The sequence below is a fragment of the Pelobates fuscus genome, chromosome 1 (assembly GCF_036172605.1).
Source record: "Pelobates fuscus isolate aPelFus1 chromosome 1, aPelFus1.pri, whole genome shotgun sequence".
Taxonomy (NCBI): domain Eukaryota; kingdom Metazoa; phylum Chordata; class Amphibia; order Anura; family Pelobatidae; genus Pelobates; species Pelobates fuscus.
Window position 1 is genome coordinate 476,688,827 of NC_086317.1, and position 27,114 is coordinate 476,715,940.

The following is a 27,114-nucleotide window of genomic DNA, read 5'->3' on the forward strand; positions in this document are numbered from 1 at the left end:
GACTTACCATCATTTCGGGACTCGGCTGGGACAACACTCCAACACTGGAGGTGGGAACTGACCGGGTCCAGAGGAAGCATGCTAGCAATAACCGGCGGTCTGGTGGAACTGAGCCCGGGGGGGCACCGTGGACTCCCCTAAGAGCCTCCAGTGGTTCACACAGCATTGTTTCCCCCTTGTTGCTTAATCATTTTTTTAATCTTTTTATTTATCTCTTATTTGGCTTATCAACTACAAGTCACTGCGTAATGTCTTGATAGGCATGTTTAACGCTATAGCACTATATCTCTCCAGCATGTCTGCTTTACTTACCTATAAGCCTGTTCTAGTATCTTATAAGGCAGTCACAGTTACACTACGGTTTATACTTTTGATATCTCGCCAGCAAGACTGCTTTACCTACCTGTAAGCCAGTTCTATTACTTTGACAACCTGTTACAATAATGCATTGTCAGTTAGTGCTCCCTGTCTTCTTCATGGCTGCTGACATGCCTATTGTTTTAACTCTTCCCTGACTAGCCTGACTTTTCGCATGATTACTACAAACACATACAATGAAGCAGTCGCTCATGAGAGAATGGAATGATGTTATTGTTACGGGATATGTGTGCATTTTTGATGATATATATCACTTTTTATTCCTTTCTGTAAAGTGCTCACATTGCTTCAATAAAACAAAGATTGACAAAAATAAAATATATTGTAACAGAATAATCAAGGCTATCATAGTTAATATGTGGGAGGACAGCTTGCAGATCCAAGTGTAAATCTGATGCTATTTTGGGGTTAAGTAGCATTCCCCCCCCCCCCCCCCCCCCAATCTCTGGTAAAATTGCAAATCATTTTCCCCTCTTTGTTGCATCAACAGCAGTTGTTCAGATATATGCAGAGCTGGGTCTGAGAGGCTGGAGTCTCATATCAGCCTAGAGTAGAATATTATGTAACTTTGTCATATCTATCTATGTCTCTCTCTGTCTCCACATCTCACAGTCTCTGTCTGTTCATCTAATCTAATCAAATCTAATTTAATCTATCTATCTGTCTGTCTGTCTATTTATCTCTCTATCAATCTGTCTGTCTATTTATCTGTCTATACAGTGTCTGTCTGTCTATCTATCTATTTATCTGTCTATCTGCCTGTCTATCTATTTATCTGTCTGTCTGTCTGTCTGTCTTATCTGTCTGTCTGTCTATCTATCTATATTATCTGCCTGTCTATCTATTTATCTGTCTGTCTGTCTGTCTGTCTTATCTGTCTGTCTGTCTATCTATCTATATTATCTGTCTGTCTATCTATTTATCTGTCTCTCTATCTGTCTGTCTATCTATCTATCTATCTATCTTGTCTGTCTATCTATCTATCTTATCGATATATCTGTCTGTCTGTCTATATATCTATCCATCTAACTAACTATCTATTTATCATATCTGTCTGTCAATCTGTCTATCTATATATCTATCCATTGTGTCTGTCTGTCTATCTATCTTATCTATCTAATCTATCTGTCTATCTATCTATATATCTATCTATCTATCTATCCATCTAACTATCTATTTATCATATCTATCTATCTATCTATCTATCTGTCTATCTATCTATCTATCTATCTATCTATCTATCTATCTATTTATCGTATCTGTCTGTCAATCTATCTATCTATCTATCTATCCTTCTATTATATATCTATATATCTGTCTATCTATCTATCTATCTATCTATCTATCTTGTCCGTCTGTCTCTCAGATAAACTGATCAGGTTCTGTTCCATTATCCTTCCTCCCTCTTCCATCCATCCCTCCTCTCTCTCTCTCTCTCTCTCTCTCTCTCTGTCTATCTGTGTCTGTGTGTCTCTCTATCTCCCTCCCACCTGGCTGTGTGTGCTGGGAGTTACAGAGAAGCAGAGAGGATGCTGTATCCAGTGATTTGCTGCTAGAAATCTCCTCCTTCACTGCAAACATCTGACATTTCTCCCTTACAGGAGGAGGAGAGCTCTGCTCCATTCACCTCACAAGAAAGCAGGAAACTGGCTTGAATTCTGTCCCCTGTCCTCCTCCTGTCATTTCTCTGGAACTCCCCCCTATTCCAGACACAATACAAATAGGAGAGGGCACATCATCTGCAGTCAGCATCCCCAGCTGGAGCCTGAGCAGGAGACTGGGAGCTGCAGGCACCTCATTCAAGGTATTGTCCTGTCTGGTATTGGGTGTGTGTGTGTCTGTCTGTGTGTGTGTGTCAGTGTCAGCCATTAACAATGTAACAATGTGACAGTTTGCATTGGGAGCTGACACATAATTCAAGGTATTGTCCTGGCTGGCATTGGGTGTGAGTGTGTGTGTGTGTGTGTGTGTGTGTGTGTGTGTGCCAGCCATTCACAATGTAACAATGTGACAGTTTGCATGGGGAGCTGACACATCAATCAAGATATTATCCTGCCTGGTATTGTGTGTGTGTGTGTGTGTGTGTGTGTGTCAGCCATAAACACTATTACAATGTGACAGTCTGCATGGGGAGCTGACACATCATTCTAGGTATTGTTCTGGCTGGCATTGGGTGTCAGTGTGTGTGTGTGTGTGAGCCATAAACAATGTACAATGTTACAGTCTGCACTGGGAGCTGCAAGCACCTCATACAAGGTATATTTCTGTTTTCATTATAACTAAACAATATTACATTTTCTAATAATTCTATGCTTATAGATCACATGTATTTATTCATGGGTAAACGTGTGCCCTTTGTTTAGATAATATTTATATTTTTTTAATGTTGATGTGTCCATATTTTATCCGATGTTATATATTTTATTTTCATGTGTGTTAATAGTTATGCGGTGATAATAAGAATGTAGGTTTGTTTATTCTGTATATACAGAATTTAACCAATGACGTGCCTTCTCTTATATCAGAACAAAGCAGCTGTTCAGAGCAAACACTTTCTCAACATAAAGTGTGTTCATTTTCTGTAATTAAAGCCCTCTCAGGTCTTTGATATGATTTGGAGATATTTTGGGTTTTTTTCTGTGTTGCTGGGACAGACATTGAGAAAAGGGGGGCATTGCTGCGATGAACCTGAACCCCCTTTCCCCCCCATCTCATGTTACAACAAGAATTAAACATTGTACCCCCTCCCGCCTGGCTGCTGGGGAGGATATTAGCACAATGGGCAGATAGATCCCTTTGCTATGTTTATGGAGAGAGCACAGGGATGCAATGTTTTACCCCAGTCACCTGTCAGTTGGGATAAAGGGGCCCAGGGGATCACAGAAAGGGCTCTCCTGGCAGGAGAGATATATGGGAAGTATTTCTGCCATGTAGCCTGATTTTGGAGTTCTCTCTTGTGCCGGCCCTGGTGTGGTGTGCCAGCAGTAGGCCCAGGAATTTATTCTTATTTACATCACTCTCACTCTTAGGCCATTTGTTTTAATGTCTGTCCATTATTCTGATCCTCTCTGTTGCCTCCTTATTCTTATAAGGTCCTCGTGTTGGCAGTATTCCATTTATGTCGCCCATTTATTAACATCCATCCAATTTGCAATCCCCCCCCCCCCCCCCCGACCATAAATACGTATATCTCAAATACTACACATTCATCTGTACACACCTCACACAGCTCCTACATACAGCAGACATAAATATCTCACTCACATTAAACAGATATCTGGGTCCTACATATTGCTATCATTTTATCTGGTAACCACAGCTAGGTTCAGGGGTTCACACAGATGTCTGAGTAATAGACAGCAAATGGCGAACTTCTGGTTAGGCCGAGATTGTCACTGCGTCTTACTCTCCACATAAATTCACACATTTCACAAACACAGTTCACAGAATCTCATACATATAGCATACACCCAAAACACACATCATATGCATGCAGAATACGTACAACCGACATCACACACATACAGAATACACACAACATACCTCACACACATACACCATACACACAACCAACATCACATACATCATACACACAACACACCGCTCACACATACAGCATACACACAACACACCTCACACACAACCCACATCACATAAAGCATACAGACAACATACCTCACACACATACACCATACACACAACCAACATCACATATAGCATACACACCTCACACACATACAGCATACACACAACATACCTCACACAAATACAGAATACACACAACACAGCTCACACACATATAGCATACACACAACACACCTCACACACATACACACACACACACACACACACATACAGCATACCAACAACGTACCTCACACACATACATCGTACATATAACACACCTCACACACACACATACAGCATACACACAACGTACCTCACACATATACAGCGTACACACAACTCACCTCACACACACACATACAGCATACACACAACGTACCTCACACATATACAGCGTACATATAACACACCTCACACACACACATACAGCATACACACAACGTACCTCACACATATACAGCGTACATATAACACACCTCACACACACACATACAGCATACACACAACGTACCTCACACATATACAGCGTACATATAACACACCTCACACACACACATACAGCATACACACAACGTACCTCACACATATACAGCGTACATATAACACACCTCACACACATACAGCATACACACAACATACTTCACACATATACAGCGTACACACATACAGCATACACACAACGTACCTCACACATATACAGCGTACATGTAACACACCTCACACACACACATACAGCATGCACACAACGTACCTCACACATATACAGCGTACATATAACACACCTCACACACACACATACAGTATACACACAATGCACCTCACACATATACAGCGTACATATAACACACCTCACACACACACATACAGCATACACACAACGTACCTCACACATATACAGCGTACATATAACACACCTCACACACACACATACAGCATACACACAACGCACCTCACACATATACAGCGTACATATAACACACCTCACACACACACATACAGCATACACACAACGTACCTCACACATATACAGCGTACATATAACACACCTCACACACACACATACAGCATACATGCAACGTACCTCACACATATACAGCGTACATATAACACACCTCACACACATACAGCATACACACAACCCACATCACATACAGCATACACACAACACGCCTAACACAAAAAGCACATGCAGCATTCACACAACACACGTCACGCACATACAGCATACACACAAAGAACATCACACAAACACAACATACATGGAAAAGACATCACCTCATGTAGCTTGCACACAAAACACATCACAGACATGCAGCATGCACACAGCTTTATAGTAATACATAGCTTCTGAACTCTAGGTGAACATTAGTTTTACCCAGCCGGGACAAATAATTATTAGACTGTAAACCCTATAGAATGTAAACTCATTTGTTCAGGACCCTTTTCACCTATTGTTCCAGCATGTCAATCATGTTTTCTTAGAATTTAATGTTTGTCTTGTTTACCTACTGTACAGCGCTGCATAATATGTTGGCGCTATATAATTAATTGTAATTAGATTTGTGTCTGAATCTGCTCAGCTCTAGACAGGATTCACAGGATTTTATGTTTACAATATTAAGTTTACAATATTACACATCTCTTAGGTAACAAGTAGATATAAGAACAATATAGTAAAGCTGTCTAACTCATTGTTATGAATATATATATATAAAAAAAAAAGATTTGTAATTGACAGCTTAACGAGCATTTGTTCCCCACCCCCGGTAAGGATCAATATACCAAAGGTACTTATAACTATTAGCTTTAGAGCCTGTTTTACACATTCACAACATATGCTATAGCAGATGGTATAATGGAATGCTAAAAAATGCCATTAAAATAAATTAAAAAAATACATATATATAAATGATAAACATATATGTATATATACATAGACACACATGATTAGAATGTTTAAAATCCATTTTATACATCTTTGATCAATGTAAAATAAATAATTGATCAAGCCTCACTGATTTTATGGCCCGTTGTGTATTTGGAGCAGAAGCCAAGCTCTAGGGCAGACGGAAGGGGAGATTCCGTGGGTCTCTGAGGAATACGGAGGTGGCAGATTGTTCTGCTCTAATTATCATTTAGGATATAATTTGGTAAGATAATCCGTCAAGCACAAGTGCTTCACGTGGGGATTGTGGGTAAAAGCATTATCATAAATAAACTAGTCGTTACAGTGAAAACTATATATTTTTGTTCCAATAACAAACTACCTACAGATATATCATTGGTGGAACATCAGATACAGTTTTATTTTTAATGTGTATATTTTGGGGTTATATGAATCATTATTTGATAATAGATAGACAGACATTATATACATAACAGATACATAATAGGATACATAATAATTGTACAGCGCTACGGAATAATATTAATGTATAATGAATTAATTTATTAATGAACAAATGTATTGCTATTATTGTATCTTTCCAGGAAGCCATAAAAAAACCCATTAAATTTAAAGAGCACATTTTATTCACATAAAGTATGGATCACATGTTGGGCAGCCTAATCAGCAGTTGGCACCTTTAAAACAATATATATAGTTCAAAGCTCGATTTCAAACAGCACTGCCCTAAATTCTGAATTTTCCGTAGATCTTCATAAAGTAAATGGGAAACTCAATGTATAAACATAGCATAATATTCTCATTCAGTAAGTAATAATTAATTTCACAAATTTTATTTAATAATAGTATTGCTAAAGCAATTTTGAAAACGAAGGCGAAATTATGTTGTGCTGTACCGGGTCGTACACATGCCCTTTTCCCTTTCAGAGCAGAACACACCATGCAATTTGAGAAGGCGTGTTTGAGAAAATGTTTTGATAAATTACAAGAATTAACAAAAAAACACAAAAAGCTGTTTATTCACAAGATAATGAACAAAAACATAACCATATAGATTAAGTATTTACAATATAAAAAAAAAAACACAAAATCAAATACAAAACTGCATATAACTAAATAGCTCTAAAAAGAAAGGGGAGACAGCATTATCAATGATGGTAAAGGTTACATAGATACTTTTATTTTTTATATTGAAAATCAAAACTTTGTCTATTACTACTTTGCCCCACATTATGAAGAAGTTATTTTACTTGGCCATTATACAATAACACGTTGATATATTCTGCAGCTAGTTATTAGGTTGACGTTCTATGATACACAATATAAATTAAAGGGACACTATAGTCATCAGAACAACTACAGCTTACTGCATTTGCTCTGTTGACTATAATTATTCCATTCAGGCTTTTTGCAGTATACTTTTTTTTCAGAGAAAATGCAGTGTTTAAATTACAGCCTAATGATACCTTCACTGGCCGCTCCTGGCTGCTAGAGGTGCTTCCTGGGGCAGTGCTGCACAGTGTGACTGACATGCAGTGTCTCCACCCTCTGCATGCAGACACTGAACTTTCCTCATAGAGATGCATTGATTTAATGGATCTCTATGAGGGGATGCTGATTGGCCAGGGCTGTGTTCTGCTCCTGATCGGCCTCCTTGACAAACCCACTTCTGATGATGTCATTCAAGCAGGTAGATCAGGGGCAGAGCCAGCACCTTCAGACTGGAATAAAGGTAAGATTTTATTATATTTACGATATTTAGGCAGGAGAGTTAGATGGTGTTTTAACACTATAGGGTCTGGAATACACGCGTTTCTTTTTCTTTCATGCAAGGTTTAATCCACTGGAGCGTTGTGCTAGGTTCATAAACACCACATATTGCTGGAGCATGTGTTGCTGTGATTAGTCCTATACACGATATTTTCTGACAAGGAACCAGGATGAGTGAGCGGCCCTAAAGAAGGAGTGTTCCTTTGCAGAACAGAGAGTATCTGAGTATCTTCTAAAGGTTGTGTTTTATTAGGAAACAGATTATTTGGTTCTGGTGGGCAGTGTTGTTACAGAATTGTTAAGCAGACTATATGGTGGAAGGAGTCTCCAGTAAGATGGTTTATGTTGGAGGATGGGATGATATGTGCAGATTACAACACATTTCACTCCAGGTGAAATCAATATCGGAGATCCCGTTACAGAGTAGAAAAACATCGCCCAATATCCCTCATTTAAAAGGAATCTGGCATCTTAAAAGTGTAATTGTTTAATCCATTACTCCAAAACTCCAAATCCAAAACAGCTTAGCTTTACTTTTTAATAAACTTTATTAATTTTATTTTAAATGGAACCAGTCAGTTTATTATTATTATTATAATTATTAAACCCAATCTAGCTCCAACTTCGACTCTATCAGTCCTTTGCACCATTGGCGTTTTTGGTCTACCACATTTACAGAAAACCATTATTAAATTCATTCATCTCACTAGGTCTCCATTGGGTAGATGGTTTTCCTACATTTTATTTTACCACAATAAGTTTATTTAGACTGTATATGAAATAAAAACTAGTTATGGATGGTAATAATCAGATTGGTGTTCTCTTTTCAATGTAGGATGCACCAGCCTTTCAAAGAAGAATTCAGCTATGGATCAAGCTACCTCGAGAACTCCATCCAAGAGCACAGAGGAGACAAGCTACAGATAAGGATGTTCTGTGGGTCATGCGATTCAGATTCAGATATGCTTCAGAACTTAAATATTTATAGAAAAAGTGGAGTGTTTACAGATGTTATTCTTCATATTGATGGACATGACTTTCCCTGTCACAGGGTCATTCTGTCAGCCAACAGCTCCTATTTCAGAGCCATGTTTGGTGGCAGTCACAAAGAGAGCAGTCTAAATGTTGTGCCTGTCCAGAAGATCTCAGCGTCTATCATGAGTCTTCTCTTGGACTACATGTATGGTGGGAGCCTTACAATAGAAGAAGACAATGTGGAGGGAATCTTGCAAGCTTCAGACATGCTACACATCTACAGATTAAGAGACGCGTGTGTAAAATTTCTAGAGAACCAACTACATCCTTGTAACTGTGTTGGTATCATGAAGTTTGCAGACTCATTTTCCATTGCTTCATTGTCCGAGAAAAGCAAGAAGCTCATGTTAGAAGGTTTCTCAGAGGTGTCTTGTCACGAGGAGTTCTTGGAGTTAAATCAAGAGGAGCTTATTGAGTATTTGACTAACGAGCAGTTGGTGGTGACTAAAGAGGAAGTTGTGTTTGAAGCAGTCATGCGATGGGTTAATAGGAACAGAAGTGGAAGAAAAAAAGCCTTGAAAAGTCTTTTAGAACATGTGAAATTACCTTTGCTGAATCCAGTTTATTTTATGGAGAAAGTTGAAACAGACAAGACAATCCAAGAATCTGTAGATTGTTTCCCATTACTGTACGAGGCGCGAATGCACTATATTCTAGGGAATGTAGTAAATTCACCCAGAACAAGGCCAAGAAGGTAATAAAAATTATTTTAAATTAACAATTTAAGATTTCCAGATTTTAGTTTATAATTCAATTGGGGTTTCGCCAAAATCAGGAACCTGGAAAAATTTTTGTAACATCTGACAGTTTCAAAGTAACTTTTATTCAATATATCAAAAAACAGCTGTTTTAAAAAAAATGAACTCTCTTGATCTCTACCAGAGTCAAACATTTTGAACAGAGATGAGCAGACATTATAGTTACAAATTTCCTACCAAACTAATGTAAAACACCTGGGTTTTTATGAGTTTTGCAACCATGCAGGTTGTAACCTCCGAAATCCCTTCCGAGTTAATCTTCTGGGACAGAGATAGAACATGTATTATATATATTATCAAAAACAGGAAGTTTGAGAGAAGTGGAGCGTGTAAGGTGTACTATAGGATACACCTACCCTTTGTTGGGACGTAGGGATTAAGCTGTAAAATGGAGAAAAAAAAGGGGACTAATAGTGTAATAACATCTGGAGTATAAGTAGACTGTAGGTGTCCAATGGTCCAACTCGCATGGGAATGAGCCTTCCAGGAACGGTCAGATCGTATAGGCAGAAGTGTACTAGGTGACACAATCCCCTCTTCTGTCCGCTCAAATATGGTATATGAAACGAAAAAGAAGTGGGGAAACCAGTAGACTTCTGGTGTAGTATTTAAGGTATAATAAAACAGATATACAATAAAAAGATCTTGCTCACCTTTTCCAGAGCCCTTTCTGATTGCTCTCACGTGTGGGGTGTAATCATAGGCGTGCACAGCCTATTGCATTAGGTTGTGCACCCTAAAGCACAAACACACACGCCGCATGTATATGTATGTGTATATATATATATACATATATTTATACACACACATATACATACATACACTGCTGTGTGTGTGAGGGTGCCATTAGTGTGCTGTGTGTGTGTGTGTGAGGGTGCTGTGTGTGTGTGTGTGAGTGCTGGTAGTGTGCTGTGAGGGTGCTGTATGTGTGTGTGTGTGTGTGAGAGAGTGCTGTGTGTATGTGTCTGAGGGTGCTGTGTGTGTGTGAGGGTGATGTGTGTACGTGATCGTGCTGGTAGTGTGCTTTGAGGGTGCTGTGTGAGGGTGCTGTGTGTGTGTGTGAGGGTGCTGTGTGTGTATGTGAGGGTGTTGTTAGTGTGCTGTGTGTGTGAGGGTGCTGTTAGTGTGCTGTGTGTGAGAGAGAGGGTGCTGTGTGTGTGAGGGTGCTGTTAGTGTGCTGTGTGTGTGAGGGTGCTGTGTGTGTGCGTGTGTGCGTGTTTGTGTGTGTGTGAGGGTGTTATTTGTATGAATTTGTTTGGAGTGATTGTGTGTGTGTGGGGGACAGATTAAGAAAGGTAAGAAAGATCACCTCTCCCTTCTTACCTTTTGCCTGGGAGGGGGGATCCTTGCTGCCAGCTCTAATCCCTGGTGGTCTTAGTGGTGAGAGTGAGCTGCAGGGCTAGAGTTCATTCCCGTGAGATCTGAGCATTGTTGCGGCAACACTCCAACCTCGCGAGAGGAACCCGGCGGAGCTGCTGGTTAGAGCTCCACGGGTCCTCTCCTGCCTCTGGGCCGGTGAGGGAGATTTTTGATCTACCCACCGACCCACGGAGGCACACAGCAGGGCCGGCGCTCGGATAGCGCCGGTTTGCACGGACCGACAGGGGAGATCCAGTGATCCAGCCTCGATCCATGCGCAGGCCGCTGGGTTTACGGTGTGCCAAGGCACACCCCGTGCACATGCCTATGGGTGTAATAGGGAGATATCCACCTGAGTGTAGTAGTGTGTGAACTTGTTATACTTTATAACTGTACCTAGGTGCCTATATATCCACAGAGCATATTGTGTTTTTTCTGTATTATTATATATATTGTGGCCATATTTATGCAGTCCTTCTGGTTGGATAAGCAATGCTGTGCCTTATGTATAAATATGTTAATTGATATTTAATTCCCCTTTGCCCTAGTACAGTGTTTCTCGATATTTTCATTACAAATATCCCTGAATGTCTGAATTCAATTAGAATTACCTCTCGAAGCGAGTACAAGCATTTTAACTGCCACAGGCAAAAATCTTATTTTCTGCCCTCTCATTCTCCTCTCCTTTCATTCCATCTTTTTGGCCTTTCTAGATTCTCATGATGCCAACCTTTTCCTTCATTCTTCAAGTCCTGCTTTTTGTGATTTTCTGCGCTCTGCACGTTTTGTTTCTTGCTAATTCTCTGCCAATGTGGGGATTGTGCATGCATGTGTTTTGAAAGTTGTGTGTGGAAGCTGATGCTTTTAGTGTTGTGTGTAAAGGGAGGATGTGTGTGTATGTAGATGAGTTTGCCTGTGTATGTTGGAGAGACTGTGTGTGTATACATGTGTACATAGGAAAAGCTGTGTGTATGTGTGTGTCAGAGAGACTGTTTGTTGGACATGTGTCCATATGTGTATGTTGTATGTATGGGAAAACTATGAGTGTTGTAGAAAAGGTGGTGTGTTTATCCTTCGGAGAAGCAGTGTGTATGTGAGGGGAGAGGCTATGTGTGTGTGTATAAGATAGAGGGGATTTGTGTGTCAATAAGAGATTGGTTGTGTACGTAGGGAGAAGCTGTGTGTATATATGAGAGAGACTGTGTGTGTATGAGAAAGAGGCTGTGAGTGTGTGTGTGTCTGTATGCGAGAGTGGCTGTGCATATGTGTGTGTGTAAGAGAGGCTGTGTATGTTTGGAGAGGCTGTGTGTGTGTGTGCGTGTGTGTGTGTTTGTGTGTATAAGAGAGAGGGGCTGTGTGTGTCTATAAGAGAGAGGCTGTGTACGTAGGGAGAAGCTGTGTGTATATATGAGAGAGACTGTGTCTGTATGAGAGAGAGGCTGTGTATATGTGGAGAGGCTGTGTGTGTGTGTATGAGAAAGAGCTTGTGTGTGTGTGTGTATGTGTGTACATGCTTTAGTACATAGCTGACTGATAGACGGAGTAGAGTTGTGACATTGCGTGACATCATGTCATATTTCTCCCATTTTGTATCAATCAGGCACACTGATGTAAAGTTTGTAAATCTAGTGCGCCGGCCCTGCTGTGTGCCTCCGTGGGTCGGTGGGTAGATCAAGTGTTCCTTTTAAATAAAATATCAAGTAATTCATTTTATGCTTTCAATACTGCAATACAATAGTAGAATTTTTTATTTTTTTTTCATTTTGGAGACTCCACCCTATGCAGCACCTCCTGACATTTTTTGCTTTTAAAAAGACCAGCTAATTTTTTGTGTTGAAATAAATCAATTATATCATTATATGTTCTTTCAGGTCCACTGACATTTCAGAGGCAATCGTGATCATTGGTGGCTGTGATAAAAAGGGCCTCTTAAAATTGCCATACACCGAGAGCTACCATCCCAATAGTCGACAGTGGACATCTCTGCCCAGTTTGCCTGGATACACCAAATCAGAGTTTGCTGCTTGTGTCTTGAAGAATAATATTTATATTTCAGGTAAGAAAGTTAAACAGTTTCTGCAGCCTTACATGTGCCTATTTCAAACAGCGGGACTTGGTATGGAACGTACAAACTTTCACACGTAGGACTCATAGAATATTGTCAAAACCGGACCTGTTCCCAAATAGAGACTAAAATGAATGCTTAGCAAATGTTCTTCTCTTAGTAATATTTTCTTAAGGATAGAATTTGTGTGTTTCAATCATAAAACTCACTAATCTTAAGACAAGTCCATCTTAGTCTAACCCGTCCGCTATGTGTCAGGGTTCTTTACCCATAGTATCTTACTGGTATCAGTTTTCAGTGAAATGTCATCTAACGTAAGCAGCGTAACTATGTGTTAATTGTGCAGTTTCCTGATTAGCTCGAAAGTAGTTAAAGAGTTCCTTTAAAAAAAATTGTGTTTGTTTGTGTGTCAGAGTTTTGTAAATAGTGTTGATTGACATCAGGAAATGTCATCATCTGAAAAGTGATGCAAAGTTCTAAAACTGGAGCAATCATCGTGGAACCTAATGAATGAGCAGGGATAATCCAAAGGGGACTGCTCCGCTTTTACAATTTGTCACCATTTTTCGGATACAAACACTTTGATAAATCTCCCCATTTTGTGTCTGTTTAACCAAATGCTGTCTTTGAGATGCAACTCTTATTGTTTTTCCAGGCGGTCATATTAACAGCGATGAAGTGTGGTTATTAAACACACAGCTAAGTGTGTGGGTCAAGGTTGCCCCTTTGAACAAAGGTCGATGGAGACACAAAATGGTCACTCTGAAAGGAGAAGTAAGTCGAACTAATTAGACCACTAAAAAGGTTTAGAAGGGAACCGTCGAAAAGCCTCAATTTAATCTTGTAGGGATAAGCCTCCCAAATGATTGAATATTTTTGTATAAAATGTATAAATGATTTAATATTATGAAGCATTATGTATTGCTATTTTTTTAAATATGATATATCAGTGGTTCCCAAAAAATACCTTAGACACAACTAGGTAATCCCTAAATCCTGGTCTGGTTTGGGAACCAATTTGATATATGTTTTAACATTTCAATATGTTGAAAAAATGATTTGAAAAGTTTAGCCAAATATATTACATCGCTTGAAAAGATTATTAAAAAATATTAAATTGAGGCCGTAGACCTTTAACTTTAGTTAAAAGGGACACTCCAGGCACCCAGACCACTTCTGCCCATTGGAGTGGTCTGGGTGCCAACTCTATAAACTGCAATAATTACCTTGCAGGGTTAACTCCACCTCTAGTGGCTGTCTACAAGACAGCCACTAGAGGGCACTTCCTGGTCCATAGCAAGCTGTGTGAGGACCTCCAGGGTCACTCATTTCCTCATAGGAAAGCATTGACAATCTTTTTCAATGCTTTCCTATGGGGAGCGCTAATGCGCAATCGCGGCATTGCCGCGCATGCGCATTAGGTCTCCTCAGCCAGTGAGCGGGATCAGTCTCGCCCACCGGCCAATGGAGACAGTAGGAGGAGCGGCGCGGAGGAGGAGACAGCGACGAGGGACATCGTCGCTGCCTCAGGTAAGTGACTGAAGGGGTTTTTACCCCTTCAGTAACCGGGGGTTGGGGAGTGGGGAGGGAGAGGGTACCTCCAGTGCCAGGAAAACGGATTGTTTTCCTGGCACTGGAGATTCCCTTTAACTTTAGTTTAAAATTAATTGTATATTTGAAACATTAATTTAAAAAAAAAAAAAAGTAAAAGATTAATAGGATAAAAAGATAGCACTCTCAAACCCTGAATTCCTTGGATGTTGTGTTTGCTGCAATTCCACGGGATTTTTTGTTTCTGCAGTGTGCCTTCTATGTACCAAGAGCCAGTCCTGACCATCAATGTAAATGCTGTGCTAAGTGTGAGCAGCAGTTACATTAAGCAAAACACATGAATAAAAATAATTCCCATGAAAAATATCTGCTTACCGTTTAGCCCCATTCATGCGTTTTTATGAATGAATCTAGAAGTGGCCATGACACAGGCTCCCTCATAGAAATCAGAACTAATAACTCTTGTATTATGAGTGAGGGTCAGGCGGCATTTAGTTCTAGACTGCCCATCCGGGTGCCATCAGTTTGATAGACAAATGGTGTAGATTGCCTCTGTGATGGCACATTTAGTTTGACACTTTAGTGGGAGCTAACCAGGACAAGATTTTAACATTTTGGCCATTCCTATATTCTGTTTTATCTCAATAATTATGGAGTTATTGGATCTATGGTTCTAGCATGCTTGTGACACTTGTATCTCAAGTATTTAAGCGATCTTATCAAGCTTGCTCGTCAGTGACAATCATACACGGGTCTCAATGAGCAGAGCATTCCTATCTCTCTTGGTTCTCAAAGATTGTCCCGATTTATCTTGTTTACCAATGCCTATCATTGTACCAGAGTTTTTAGAATTTCTTCAAAATTGCTTATACGAGAAAATGTGAATGTGTGTACATACTGCACCGTTTATCCATTATTACAAATACGGTTCAACGTAATATCATTTCACCCGTGTTATGCATGTTGTGCAGATTTATGCCGTGGGTGGATTTGATGGAACTCAGCGGTTGTCCACAGTGGAACGTTACAATTCCTTTAATAACAGCTGGACGATGGTCAGTCCTCTCTCGGAGGCAGTCAGCTCAGCAGCAGTCGTATCCTGTATGAACAAATTGTATGTGATAAGCGGCGCTGTCGATGATTCTGCCAACACAAACAAGGTACTAAATGACACTGGAACTTGGTCACCCAGATGTCTGCCTGATGCTCCTCAAAGCTTTTACTGGGAAAACAAGAATTTATTACGTTTCCATTTACTAGGAAACATATGCCCTTTTATAAGATAGTTGCGTAACGCATTCTAGTAACGTATTGTGAATATGTTGTAAAAAGTAAGCATATTATTACATTTGCTGTTGTGATCTTTATAAAGGCTGATTGGATAATTGTTTCTTTCGGACATAACTTACTTTAAAAGGGTTTATCTCCTGCTCTGGAATTGAACTTTAATTACATACAGGAGCTATTAACAGAGCAGGAAATTAGAAATTCTTAATTAAACAGAATTTGCAGTAATGGATGTGTAAACAGTAGGCGACTCTTTAGAGGAGGTGTTTTTTTTTTTTTTTTTTTTTGTCAATCTTTGTTTTATTAAGGCATGTGCAATGGGGTACAGAATGGAGAGAGGGAAATGCAAAAGTGGCATACAAGTTAGGGTTTATACATCGTTAGTTACATTTCCTGGGGAACAATGCCTAATTTTTTATTTTTATGTTGGTTAACGAAAACATCTTGGTCAGTCACAGTGTCGAGTAGTTACATTAGCTTAAAGTTAATAATGATATCGAGTGACGTCGCTTCAGTATCTATATAGTGATAGGGATACGCTTGACTAAAAACAGCACATTTTTTATAATATAGGAGTAAAAGGTTCTGAGGTATCATCGCTTTGTACCGATTAATATATATGCTATAATACGAAGTAAGTGGGCCAAGCAATCTTGGTAGGTATAAGTATGTAGCAAACACGCTAACATGCTAGACTAGTCATGTATACAATAATGGTTAGTGCCCTTAAGCGTTTATGATTATGCTAAATATAGTAATAACAACCTGGCTAGTCATGCTCATCTAAAGAGAAGTCATAGGAGTTAAACAGTAATGCAGGCATAGAACGGTAACAATATACGGCAAAGGCCTTGCTTAGCAGTCGTTAGCACTGAAACAAGATTAAAAGGCCAGATTAAGTTTTGTGAGGCTTATACATTGCATATGCACTTTGGTGAACTTAACGTAATAGTAGAATGAGTAACTGCCTGGCTAAAGTTACTATCAGTGTGGTAACATGGTGTATACTTTGCTAGGCCTTTGTGTTTGGTTATATATAACAGGTGAGAGGCAATGCACTAAAGAAGAAATAACGAGTGGTAGGCTGTGGGATACATTACAGCAGCCAGTAGGTTAATTATGAGCGTTCAAGTCCTTGTGTGGTATATTGGAGCTGCGTAGGTAGTCCAGGTAAACCTGATTAGCCTATGCCCATGCGTGAGGCCGGTTTCAGACGATCTGTCGGTGGTGTAGCAGGGAGCTGGTTCCACATGTCCCGGTGGTGCAGCCTGTGGGAGATTGTTATGGGTGTTCGCCCGTGTATGGAGCTCGTTTGCGGTACCGTCCCTGGAGTATGTAAGCTGGTTCGGTGAAGTCGCAGGTGGTCTTGACGCTGTCTCCTTTGTGGTCGCCTGGCTTTTACCCCGCTCTGGGCGTTGGTGCGCCGCTTGGGCTGTGTATATCTGTTGGGAGTTTGTCGCGCCCTCAGGGAGTGCTGGGGTCTGCGTGGCTGGCCCAGTTTTTCCGCCTTCAAGGGGATTTGTGGGTCCTTCGGAAGGGCACGCCCAGGGCCGTCTTTAATATTGATTGGACCCTGGGCAAAGCATTTGCTTGGGCCCCCTGGTACCCTCTCCCCAGGTGTGCAATCCCGTCCTCCACCCCAACGCAGTGGCAGTCCTAATGTAGAGAGGTGCAAGAATTTTTTTGAGCCTCCCTATCGCACGGGTGATTAAAAGGTAGTTCCCCATCTGTCGTGCAACTCCAGCAATGCATTGACAGCTGGGGCTCTACCATTTACCCATGTTTGAAGGTTTGTATTTAGCACTAAGCTGTTTTTATGTGTTTGAATGTAAACAGGTTTTTGTATGGAATGTATGTGGTGTTGGCGTACTTGCATGCATGTATTTATGTGTAGTGTTGGTTTTTGAATGCAGGGGTGTGTTTACATATAATTTTGGTGTGTGTTTGTACGTAGTGTTGGAGTTTGAATGCCGGGGTGCATTTGTATGTAGTGTTTGTATATGTGCATACATCTCCGCATTCACACACATAGATATTTATACACACACACACACACACTGAAAAACATGCAGACACACATGTAGATATACAGACACATATACACACATGCAGATACACAGACACACACACAGATACACCGAAACACACAAAGACAGCATACAGATACACATACAGACACACAGATATACAGACACATATAGACAGACAAACTGACACATACAAACTGACATATGGATACCGACACATACACTGACAGACATGCTGACACACACACAGACACATACTGAGACATACTGACATACATTCACAGACACACACACAGACCTACTGACAGACACACACACAGACAGACATAGTGGCACACACACACACAGACATACTAATACCCAGGCAGACATACTGGCACACTGACACACACACAGGCAGACCTACTGACAGACACACACACACAGACCTACTGACAGGCACACAGACAAACTGACACACATACACATACCTACTGACACACACACAGACCTATTGACAGACACAAACACAGACCTAGTGACAGGCAGAAACACAGACCTAGTGACAGGCAGAAACACAGACCTAGTGACAGGCAGAAACACAGACCTAGTGACAGGCAGAAACACAGACCTAGTGACAGGCAGAAACACAGACCTAGTGACAGGCAGAAACACAGACCTAGTGACAGGCAGAAACACAGACCTAGTGACAGACAGAAACACAGACCTAGTGACAGACAGAAACACAGACCTAGTGACAGACAGAAACACAGACCTAGTGACAGACAGAAACACACACACACAGACACCTATTGACAGACACAAACACAGACCTAGTGACAGACACAAACACAGACCTAGTGACAGACACAAACACAGACCTAGTGACAGACAGACTGACACACACACAGACAGACTGACACACACACAGACAGACTGACACACACAGTCCTACTGACAGAAATAAACACACACATACTGATGGGCAAACTGTAAAGCCCCCCCTCCAGTTTCCTACCTTCCCTGGGGTTCAGTCTGCTGCCTTGGGTGGTTGGGAGTTGGGGACTGGCTCTCTTTGCTCAGTCCCCCTCCTCGCTGCCTCCTGGCTCAGACTCCCTCCCGCGCGGGTCATCATCTCTGAGGGAGGAAGTGACTCCCGGACGTCACTTCCTCCCAGGCTGCCGTAAAGCAGGAGGCCCGGTCGTGCTGTTAAACGGCCACAGCATCCGACCGGGCCCGTGCTGAAAAGTGCTCACCGGGTGGCCCTAAGTGTATTGGCCACCCGGTGAGCACCCTTAGAGTATATGGGCCCCGGTGCAGCCGCAATACAAGCACCGCGGGCCCATGGGTAGGGAGGGAATTTTTCTTATGCAGGCTATGGGCGGCGGGGCCACAGGGCAGCTGCTTTGGGCCCCCCAGGAGTAACTGGGCCCGGGGCAGCTGCCCCGTTTGCCCCGCGTTAAAGACGGCCCTGGGCACGCCTGATAGTGGTGAGGGGCCCCGCCACACGTTTGTCACTGGGTGCTCGTTTTAACCTAGGGTGCTCCCCTTGGCGATGTCTGTCCCCAGGGGGTGTGCTTCCCCATTGTACCTGCTTAAGGTGTTCTGCCTTGCTCTCGAGCTTTTTCCAGAATCTCCTGAACAGGTCGTCCAGGCGCTTTTCTAGCGTTTCGTGTTGCTGTTCAGCCTCCCTCTCGCGGTCAGCCGCCGCCATCTTGCTTGTCATGGCTTGTCTTTGTGTGCAGTGTGCTGTCCAGTGGGGAGAGTCAGGTGAGTCAGACTGCTTGATGGAGACCGGGATAACCCCCGCCGGTCGGGGGGGGGGGGGAAGTGTCTTGCCGCGGCTCCTGGTACAGCTGATGCCCCAGGGAGTGGCCGTCTCCCCGTGGCTCGGTCCCAGGTAGGCCGCAAGCCTCGTTTCTTCGGTATGGCAGAGCAGGGGCTCGTGAGGGGCACCGTTCGAATCGGTAGCCCCTCCGGAGTGGAGGTATTATGGTGTCTTAGCTGCGACCTGCTGTATTCCGGCGTTACACCCTGATTTTCCTCCCCAGACGTGGGAGCTCTTGCTAGGCACGTCTGGGCTGCTTGCCTGCTTGGCTCCACCCCCTAGAGGAGGTGTTTAGGAAGGTTGTGTAAGTCACATGCAGGGAGGTGTGACTGGGGTTGCATAAACAAAGTGACCCATAATAGGGTCACAATGTGATAAAAGTAGTGGGCACAGTAGGTACATACTGGTATTATATCAAAGTAAAGCAATGATACACCCTGGATTCTAAAAAACAAAGGCCTCGATTTAATTGTTAGGAATTGATTAGGGTCCACATCATTGATAAAATGTAATTTCACACCATATTTATTTTTACATAAAAGAAGGTGATATAGATTATTTTAAAAATAAACAAATATGTTTAAATGTCTATCTGTTCCTGTCCAAATCTGAGATGATTAAATTGCGTATACGCAGAAGTAAATTCACACTGACACACGGAGTTCAGGTTAAAAGCACTTCGAGAAAATTTAATGGCATCTGGTTAAAAGCGGGCTCGCAGACCCTTATAAGAGCAAAATTACATCATAATTGAATATCAAGATAACAACAAATAAACATCATTAATTGGATTAGGTGTTAAGTGGCTATGTCAATGTCCACCCAGCAATATTATTAATTGGCTCAAGTACTAAGTGGCTGGCTAGGTGTCCTCCCACCGGGAGGTGGCGTCTTTTTGGACACGGGTGTGGACAGATGGCTCAGGCGCCATCTTACTCAGCACGAGGGTTTACTCGATGGGAGGGGGGCTTGGGGCGTCATTTTGGGTAGTTAGTGATGTCAGACTCGGGGTCAGGTTCAGGGTCTTTTTTATGAAAGAACATTTCATTAGAGCAGTTTTCTCATGGCCTAGCTATAGTATACTTTGTTTCATATTACAGGAACTTGGTAATTCCGGTGTTAGTCATGTCCTTCTAGAAAATACATTCTCTATCTAATATTCTAAATGCTGTTAGGAAAATCTGTCATGTAATGAAGTTAAATGGAGTTAGTACAAAAATTTAATACAGGTTTAATAAAGGATTTTAATAATTCTACATCAGTCCTCCCTATGAAATGTTAGATTCTAAAAAAGATAAACTTTATTTGTTAATATCAGAAGACGTGTTAGCCCAAAGGCACAGAAACCCCGTGACCGCTAGCTAGGTGTTATTGCAAAGTGCAATTCTGTCCCTTCCTTTCCCTAATAGGCTGCAGCACATCCGTCAATACGGTCAGGAAATCTCTTCACTCCGCTGGTAACCCGCGGTGGCTTGTCCACCACATCTCCGCACGGCAGTCAGTTCCATAGAGACGGACGCTGTCCCTAAGCTGGTTCCCTACCTAAAACTCTTGCACTTTATCAGTAAAAGGGATAGTTTGCAGCGGTATACAGGGTGAGTTGAGATCTTGGAAATCTTGGTCATCAACTGTCAGATGTACAAAAGTGGGTGCCGCTTGGTCTACAGTCTTCAGCAGGAATTTTCTTAGACAGGGGAGGACACAACAAACGAGAAGAGCGAGAATAAAAAGAAAAATTAGTAATGCCATACCAATATGCATTAAAGCTTTTTGCCATCCTGTCATCCAACCAAACCATCTTTCCCAGGGATCTTTTATCCCAGAATTCCTTTTTAACTCTTCAGAGAGCTTATTTAATTTCTCTATGGCCAAGGTGACTTTACCATTAGGACCTGTGTTTTCTGGGATGTACGTACAACAGGTCATGGTGTCGGGCAGTATTTTACCCTATATGGGCCAAGTGCTCCTGCCAGGTATTGCTAAATATGGCAATATCATCGAGATATGCGCAGGTATAGTCTTGGAACCCATCTAGGAGGCGGTCCACCATCCGCTGGAAGGTAGCCGGCGCGTTTTTCATCCCAAACGGCATGACCTTGAATTGGTACAGGCCGAATGGGGTGACAAAGGCGGACTTAGGGATTGCGTCCGGTGCCAATGGGATCTGCCAATACCCTTTACACAGATCAATAGTGGTAAGGTATTGACCTCTGGCCATCCGGTCTAGTAACTCATCTATCCTAGGCATCGGGTATGCGTCGGATACTGTCTTCTCATTCAACCTCCTGTAATCCACGCAAAAACGTGTTGTACCGTCCCGTTTTGGTACGAGGACCACTGGAGAAGCCCAGGGGCTATCCGAGGGTTCAATTACCCCTAGCTGAATCATCTCTTCAATTTCCTTGCGCATATTCTCCCGTACCGCTTCAGGGATGCGGTACTGGGTCTGGCGCATGGGAAGCTGTCCCGGGGTCTCTACTCGGTGGGTAGCCAGAGGGGTGTATCCAGGTACATTACAAAAAAGGTCTCCTGCTTTTCTTGCAGTAGTTGCTGTACCTCGATACGCTCCTGTGGGCTCAACCGATCCCCCAATACAACTTCTCCTAAATCCCCAGATAGCTGTCCGTCTCCCAGCAGATCGGGGAGGGGTAGGCTGTCACATTCCTCAGAGGTGGGTGCGCAGATTGCTGTCACCTCCTCTGAACGTTCCTGGTAGGGCTTCATCATGTTCACATGGATCATGCGTCGCCCTCCAGTTCCTGCGCAGGGGCCAATTATATACATCGTTGTTCTACCACTTTATAAGGGCCTTGCCAGGCGGCCTGTAGTTTATCATGTCGGACAGGTTTTAAAATTAAAACTTTCTGCCCGACCTGCAAGCTACGGTCCCTGGCGCCCCTATCGTACCAGGTGCGCTGACGCGTCTGAGCTGCCTGTAGGTTCTCCTTTACCGTCTTAGTTAGTGCTTCTAGGCGATCTCTGAGGGCCAACACATATGGTACAATAGGGGTGCCGTCGGCGCTACGGTCTCCCTCCCAATGTTCCCTAATTAAGTCTAGGGGCCCCCTTACCCTCCTCCCGAATAGCAGTTCAAATGGGGAAAATCCCGTAGATTCCTGCGGCACCTCCCTGTAAGCAAATAGTAGGTGAGGCAGGAATCTTTCCCAGTCTCGGTGGGTTTCTGCAAAGGTTCGGAGCATTTGTTTTAAGGTGCCATTGAACCGTTCACAGAGCCCATTAGTCTGGGGGTGGTAGGGAGCACTAATTATGGGCCTGACTTTACAAAACTTCCAGAGGTGTTGGGTGACCTCTGCCGTGAACTGAGTACCCTGATCCGAGATGATCTCCCTGGGTAACCCCATCCGGGAGAAAATCTGCATCAGAGCCTCAGCCACGGTCTCAGCATGTATGTTGGTCAGGGCTACTGCCTCGGGGTAGCGAGTGGCGTAATCCACTACGGTTAAAATATACCGTTTGCCCGATGGGCTAGGTTTCCGGAGGGGGCCTACGATGTCCACTGCTATCCTATAAAAGGGTTCTTCAATTATGGGTAACGGGTGTAACTTAGCCTTACGTTTATCCCCACTTTTGCCTACCCTCTGGCACGTATCGCAGGTATTGCAATATTTGCGCACCTCCTGGCTAATCCCTGGCCAGAAGAAACTTTGGGTCAGCCGATATCTGGTACGACTGACCCCCAAATGTCCGGATAGCGGAATGTCGTGCGCTATTCGGAGTAATTCGGTTCGGTACCTCTGAGGTACCACAGGCTGCCTTACAACAATTGGGTCTGACCCAGCTACCTGCTTATCCGACTCTCTGTACAATAACTGTCTGTCCCACACAAATCTTTCCCCCTCCGCCCCCGGTTGGTCAGAGGTGACCTTGTCTCTATATACTTGTAGGGTAGGGTCAGTGATCACCTCTGCCGCAAATTCGTCAGGGGGGGCCCAAGGGATACAGTCTAAGGGAGGGGAAGGATCTCTTACCTGGACCTCCGGCAGTGCGTTGTAGTCCTGGGTGCGGGCCTGTTGCCTGGTTACTACTGGGTGTGCTTCCTCAGTAGCCTGGGGCTCAAATGCAGAGGTGAGTTTGCCCAGATCATTCCCCAACACCACCTCAGCAGGTAATTGCGGCATTAATCCCACTTCCACATTCCCGGACCCCGCACCCCAATGCAAGTGTACCCTGGCTGTGTTTAGCCGATACACGGCTCCCCCTGCAACCCTGACAGCCACAGTCTTATTGGTTTTGGCCCTGTCAGAAACCAAGTGACTCTGGACCAAGGTGATGGTGGCTCCCGAGTCTCTGAGCCCCTGCATAGGCTTTCCCTCTAGGTATACGGTTTGCCTATGATGCTGCCGGTTATCCGCCTGTGCTTGCAATGGGTTGGCCTCATGCAACACTTCCCACTGTTCCACAGTTGCGACTGGAACTGCAGAGCCATAGGGAAGGGGTGTCTCGTCCTGGTAGTGGTACGCTGCTGCTCTCGGTGGTGGTGGTGGGGGCCCTGGTCGTATCCAGGTGGTGCGGTCTCTAGACTGCGGGCAATCTCGCTGAAAGTGTCCCCACCTCTGACACCGGTGACATTGCACAGAAGCAGATGTGTGGTATCTCGGTTGTGCTGCTGCCGGTGCCGGTGGAGGGAGTTGTCTCGGTGAGGGCTGATGGTTAGTGGAGAAAGAGTTTCCTCCCAGTGGTCGCATGCCAGGTTTAGCACTCACTGCCTTGGTTTGTCTGCGGGCATCCATAAAATCATCTGCCTTTTTAGCAGCTTCGGTGAGGGATGTGGGGTTACGATCCCTCACCCATTCCTGCAGTTCTGCGGATATCCCCTCATAAAACTGTTCCAATAACATCATTTGTAACAAGTCCTCCATGGACCGCGCTTGGTTTGACTGTATCCACCCGAGAGCTGCCCTTTCTAGCCGGCAAGCCCACTCGGCGTGCGAGTCCTTTTCTGCCTTTTTCAGTTCCCTGAAGCGCCTCCGGTATGCCTCTGGTGTCATTGCATACTGGGCCAGGATAACCTCTTTTACACGGTTATAGTACGGTAGGCTTCAGCTGCCCTCCCTGATAACCGTCCTGCTAATATGGGTACCCAATCTTCCCTTGGTATGTTATGCAGCGTACACAGTCTTTCAAAGTCTTGGAGGAAGGCATCTATATCCTTCTCCGCTTCTACATACGTTTTAAACGCTTGATAGGGAATTTCGGGCTTACCCTCTTGTGTCACAGCTCCTGCTGGACTTCTTTCTGGTGTTTGTGGTCTCCTTTTGCGCATCACAAACTCCTGCACCTCTGTCATGGTTTTAGAGATAATCTCTGTTGGTGGATTTTCTCCATAAAAGGCCAGCCTGAACTGTACTTGTCTTTGGAACTCCTCATGTTCTGTTTCATTTCTTTGTTCCGTGGCCAGAACCTCCTCTGCTCGGTATTCTGCCATTACTTCAGCGATGAGTGTTGCCTTTGTTTTGCTGCTGGCTGGAACACCCTTTGCTTCCTTTCAATGTGGATCGCTTTAGTGTAGAAAGGTCAATCTCCATTAATCCTTGTTCCTCTGTGAGTCTGGATCCCAGCGCTGCCAACCAATGTAGCGGAGAGCTGATTTCCCACAGCTATTCTCCACTTAAGGTCGCAGTGAGGCTCAGGAACAAGTCAATAGTAAATCCACAAGCAGAGTTTCCAGCAGGTAAAAAGGTACATCAATATCCCAACAGCAATCCCAATAACTGGACGACACACAGTTTCAGGAGCAGAACTGACAATCGTTTATTCCAGGGTTCCTTATAAAGCATGCTCCCATGCAAGGGATGGATTCACATCAATTAGGACAGTAGCCAATACAGTACTTGTCCCCTCCCACACCTCTCCTCCCCTCAGAGTGACTCATAATCCCCTTAACTTATACAGTATTTTACCCCAAACATGGATATACCCCTAAACCAACACATAAGCTAAATATTAGGGTACCGCTAGGTAGCCCTGATCTGGGTGACTATCATATCCAAAATTCACCCAGATCGGACCAGTGGTTCGGTAGTTAGGTGGAGGGTGAAGTTTGACCGACCGCACACGAGGTGGTATCCGAAAAGGGTTCCATGTGTTTGGGCCCTGCGGTCGGTCTCCGTTCGGCAGTAAAAACATACAATTATATTCGCCATCCGCATTTCAATTCACCTGGATATTGGTTTCCTCATTCGGTACTTTGTTTCTACCGAATGGGGATTCGGTAGGACTCTCCGTTCGGCAGTTATGGAGCTCTGGAGGTCTCAGTGGTGTTCGGTTGTTTGAGTGTCCGATTTGAGTTCCAGACACTCGACGACCAAACACCGCTGAGATTTTCATGCGTAAGATGGCCGCCGCCACGTGTACGCATACCGAATGGCGGCCACCCAGATACAATCCTAACGAGCTTGTTAACCTGCGGTTAGAAAGAATGCGAACCTTAATTGCCTACACACTTCTCTCTGGGGTGGTCCCTTAGTTCGGTAGTTTCCATATGCATATTGTACGGATGGAAACTACCGAATAACATACGATTAATACATAGAATATAACAAATAGGAAAATTAACATAGGCAGGATATACTGAATACAGTTACATAGGCATTTTACAGGACAGGCTTACTGCATTCCGCTACATGTATTATAAATTTTAATACATTTCTCATTACAAGGGTAATGGGATTGGTATCGGGCTTGTCTCTTCGAAATCTGTTTCAATCTTCTTACTGACCAATATTGAAGTAATCCAGGCATTTTCTTGGCGGCATGACATTAAGTTGTTATGGTTTTTAAAGATATGGATTTTTTTTTAAGACATTGTCATGTTTGTCAGGTGGTTCACTAATGTCTTAGTAAATTCACCAGTATGAACGCCCTTTGCCATCTGAACCAGTGGTGGCCAAAACGACGACCCCTGCCTGTTATAAAATGACAGCACCCCTGATTATTTGCCACCTGTGAGAGTCATAGGGGTTGTAGTTCTAACAACGGGGGGTTTGCATTTTGGCCACTCCTGCCCTAAAAGTGTGGGGATAAATAGAGGGCAAAATAATAGTGTTAGCAACAGATTCTAACATTATCATTTACATTTCTACCCTTGAATGTATCTAGTTTTAACAGACGATCCAGATTAGATATTTCAAGTTTGTGAAAATGCATGTTAAAGTAAAAAGTAAAGCTATTATTATTGAATGAAGTCAGAACTTGAAGAGGTCTCCATGCCAGTAGATAGAAGAAGCAGAATCAATATTCCACCTACAATACGTAAAGGGACACTGAAGGCAGCTAGACCACATCTTCTCAGTGAAGTGGTCTAGGTGCAGTGGACCTGGCATATTAGTCCTGTATTGTAAAACATGACTGTTTTGTAGATACAGTCATGTTTTCACACACCTCAAGTGGTTGTCTTCCTGATAGCCACTAGAGGATTCTTCCGCTGCTACGGCTGAGCTTTACTCAATTACGTGACATTCAATGTCAAGTTTAATCAAATGCTGAACATAAGGAAGCATTGGATTCAATGCTTCCCTATGAAA

At 43.1% G+C, this 27,114-nt stretch overlaps 1 protein-coding gene across 1 annotated transcript in view; it reads left to right on the forward strand.

The window, feature by feature from the left end:
• The first annotated feature begins 1,990 nt into the window (after positions 1–1,990).
• Positions 1,991–27,114, forward strand: part of KLHL35 (kelch like family member 35) — a 29,454-nt gene continuing 4,330 nt past the window's right edge. The window contains exons 1-5 of the mRNA XM_063432194.1: positions 1,991–2,182; positions 8,517–9,410; positions 12,705–12,889; positions 13,554–13,672; positions 15,421–15,609. Coding sequence (XP_063288264.1) covers positions 8,518–9,410; positions 12,705–12,889; positions 13,554–13,672; positions 15,421–15,609 — 1,386 coding nt within the window. The 5' untranslated portion in view covers positions 1,991–2,182; position 8,517. The remainder of the gene's footprint in view (positions 2,183–8,516; positions 9,411–12,704; positions 12,890–13,553; positions 13,673–15,420; positions 15,610–27,114) is intronic.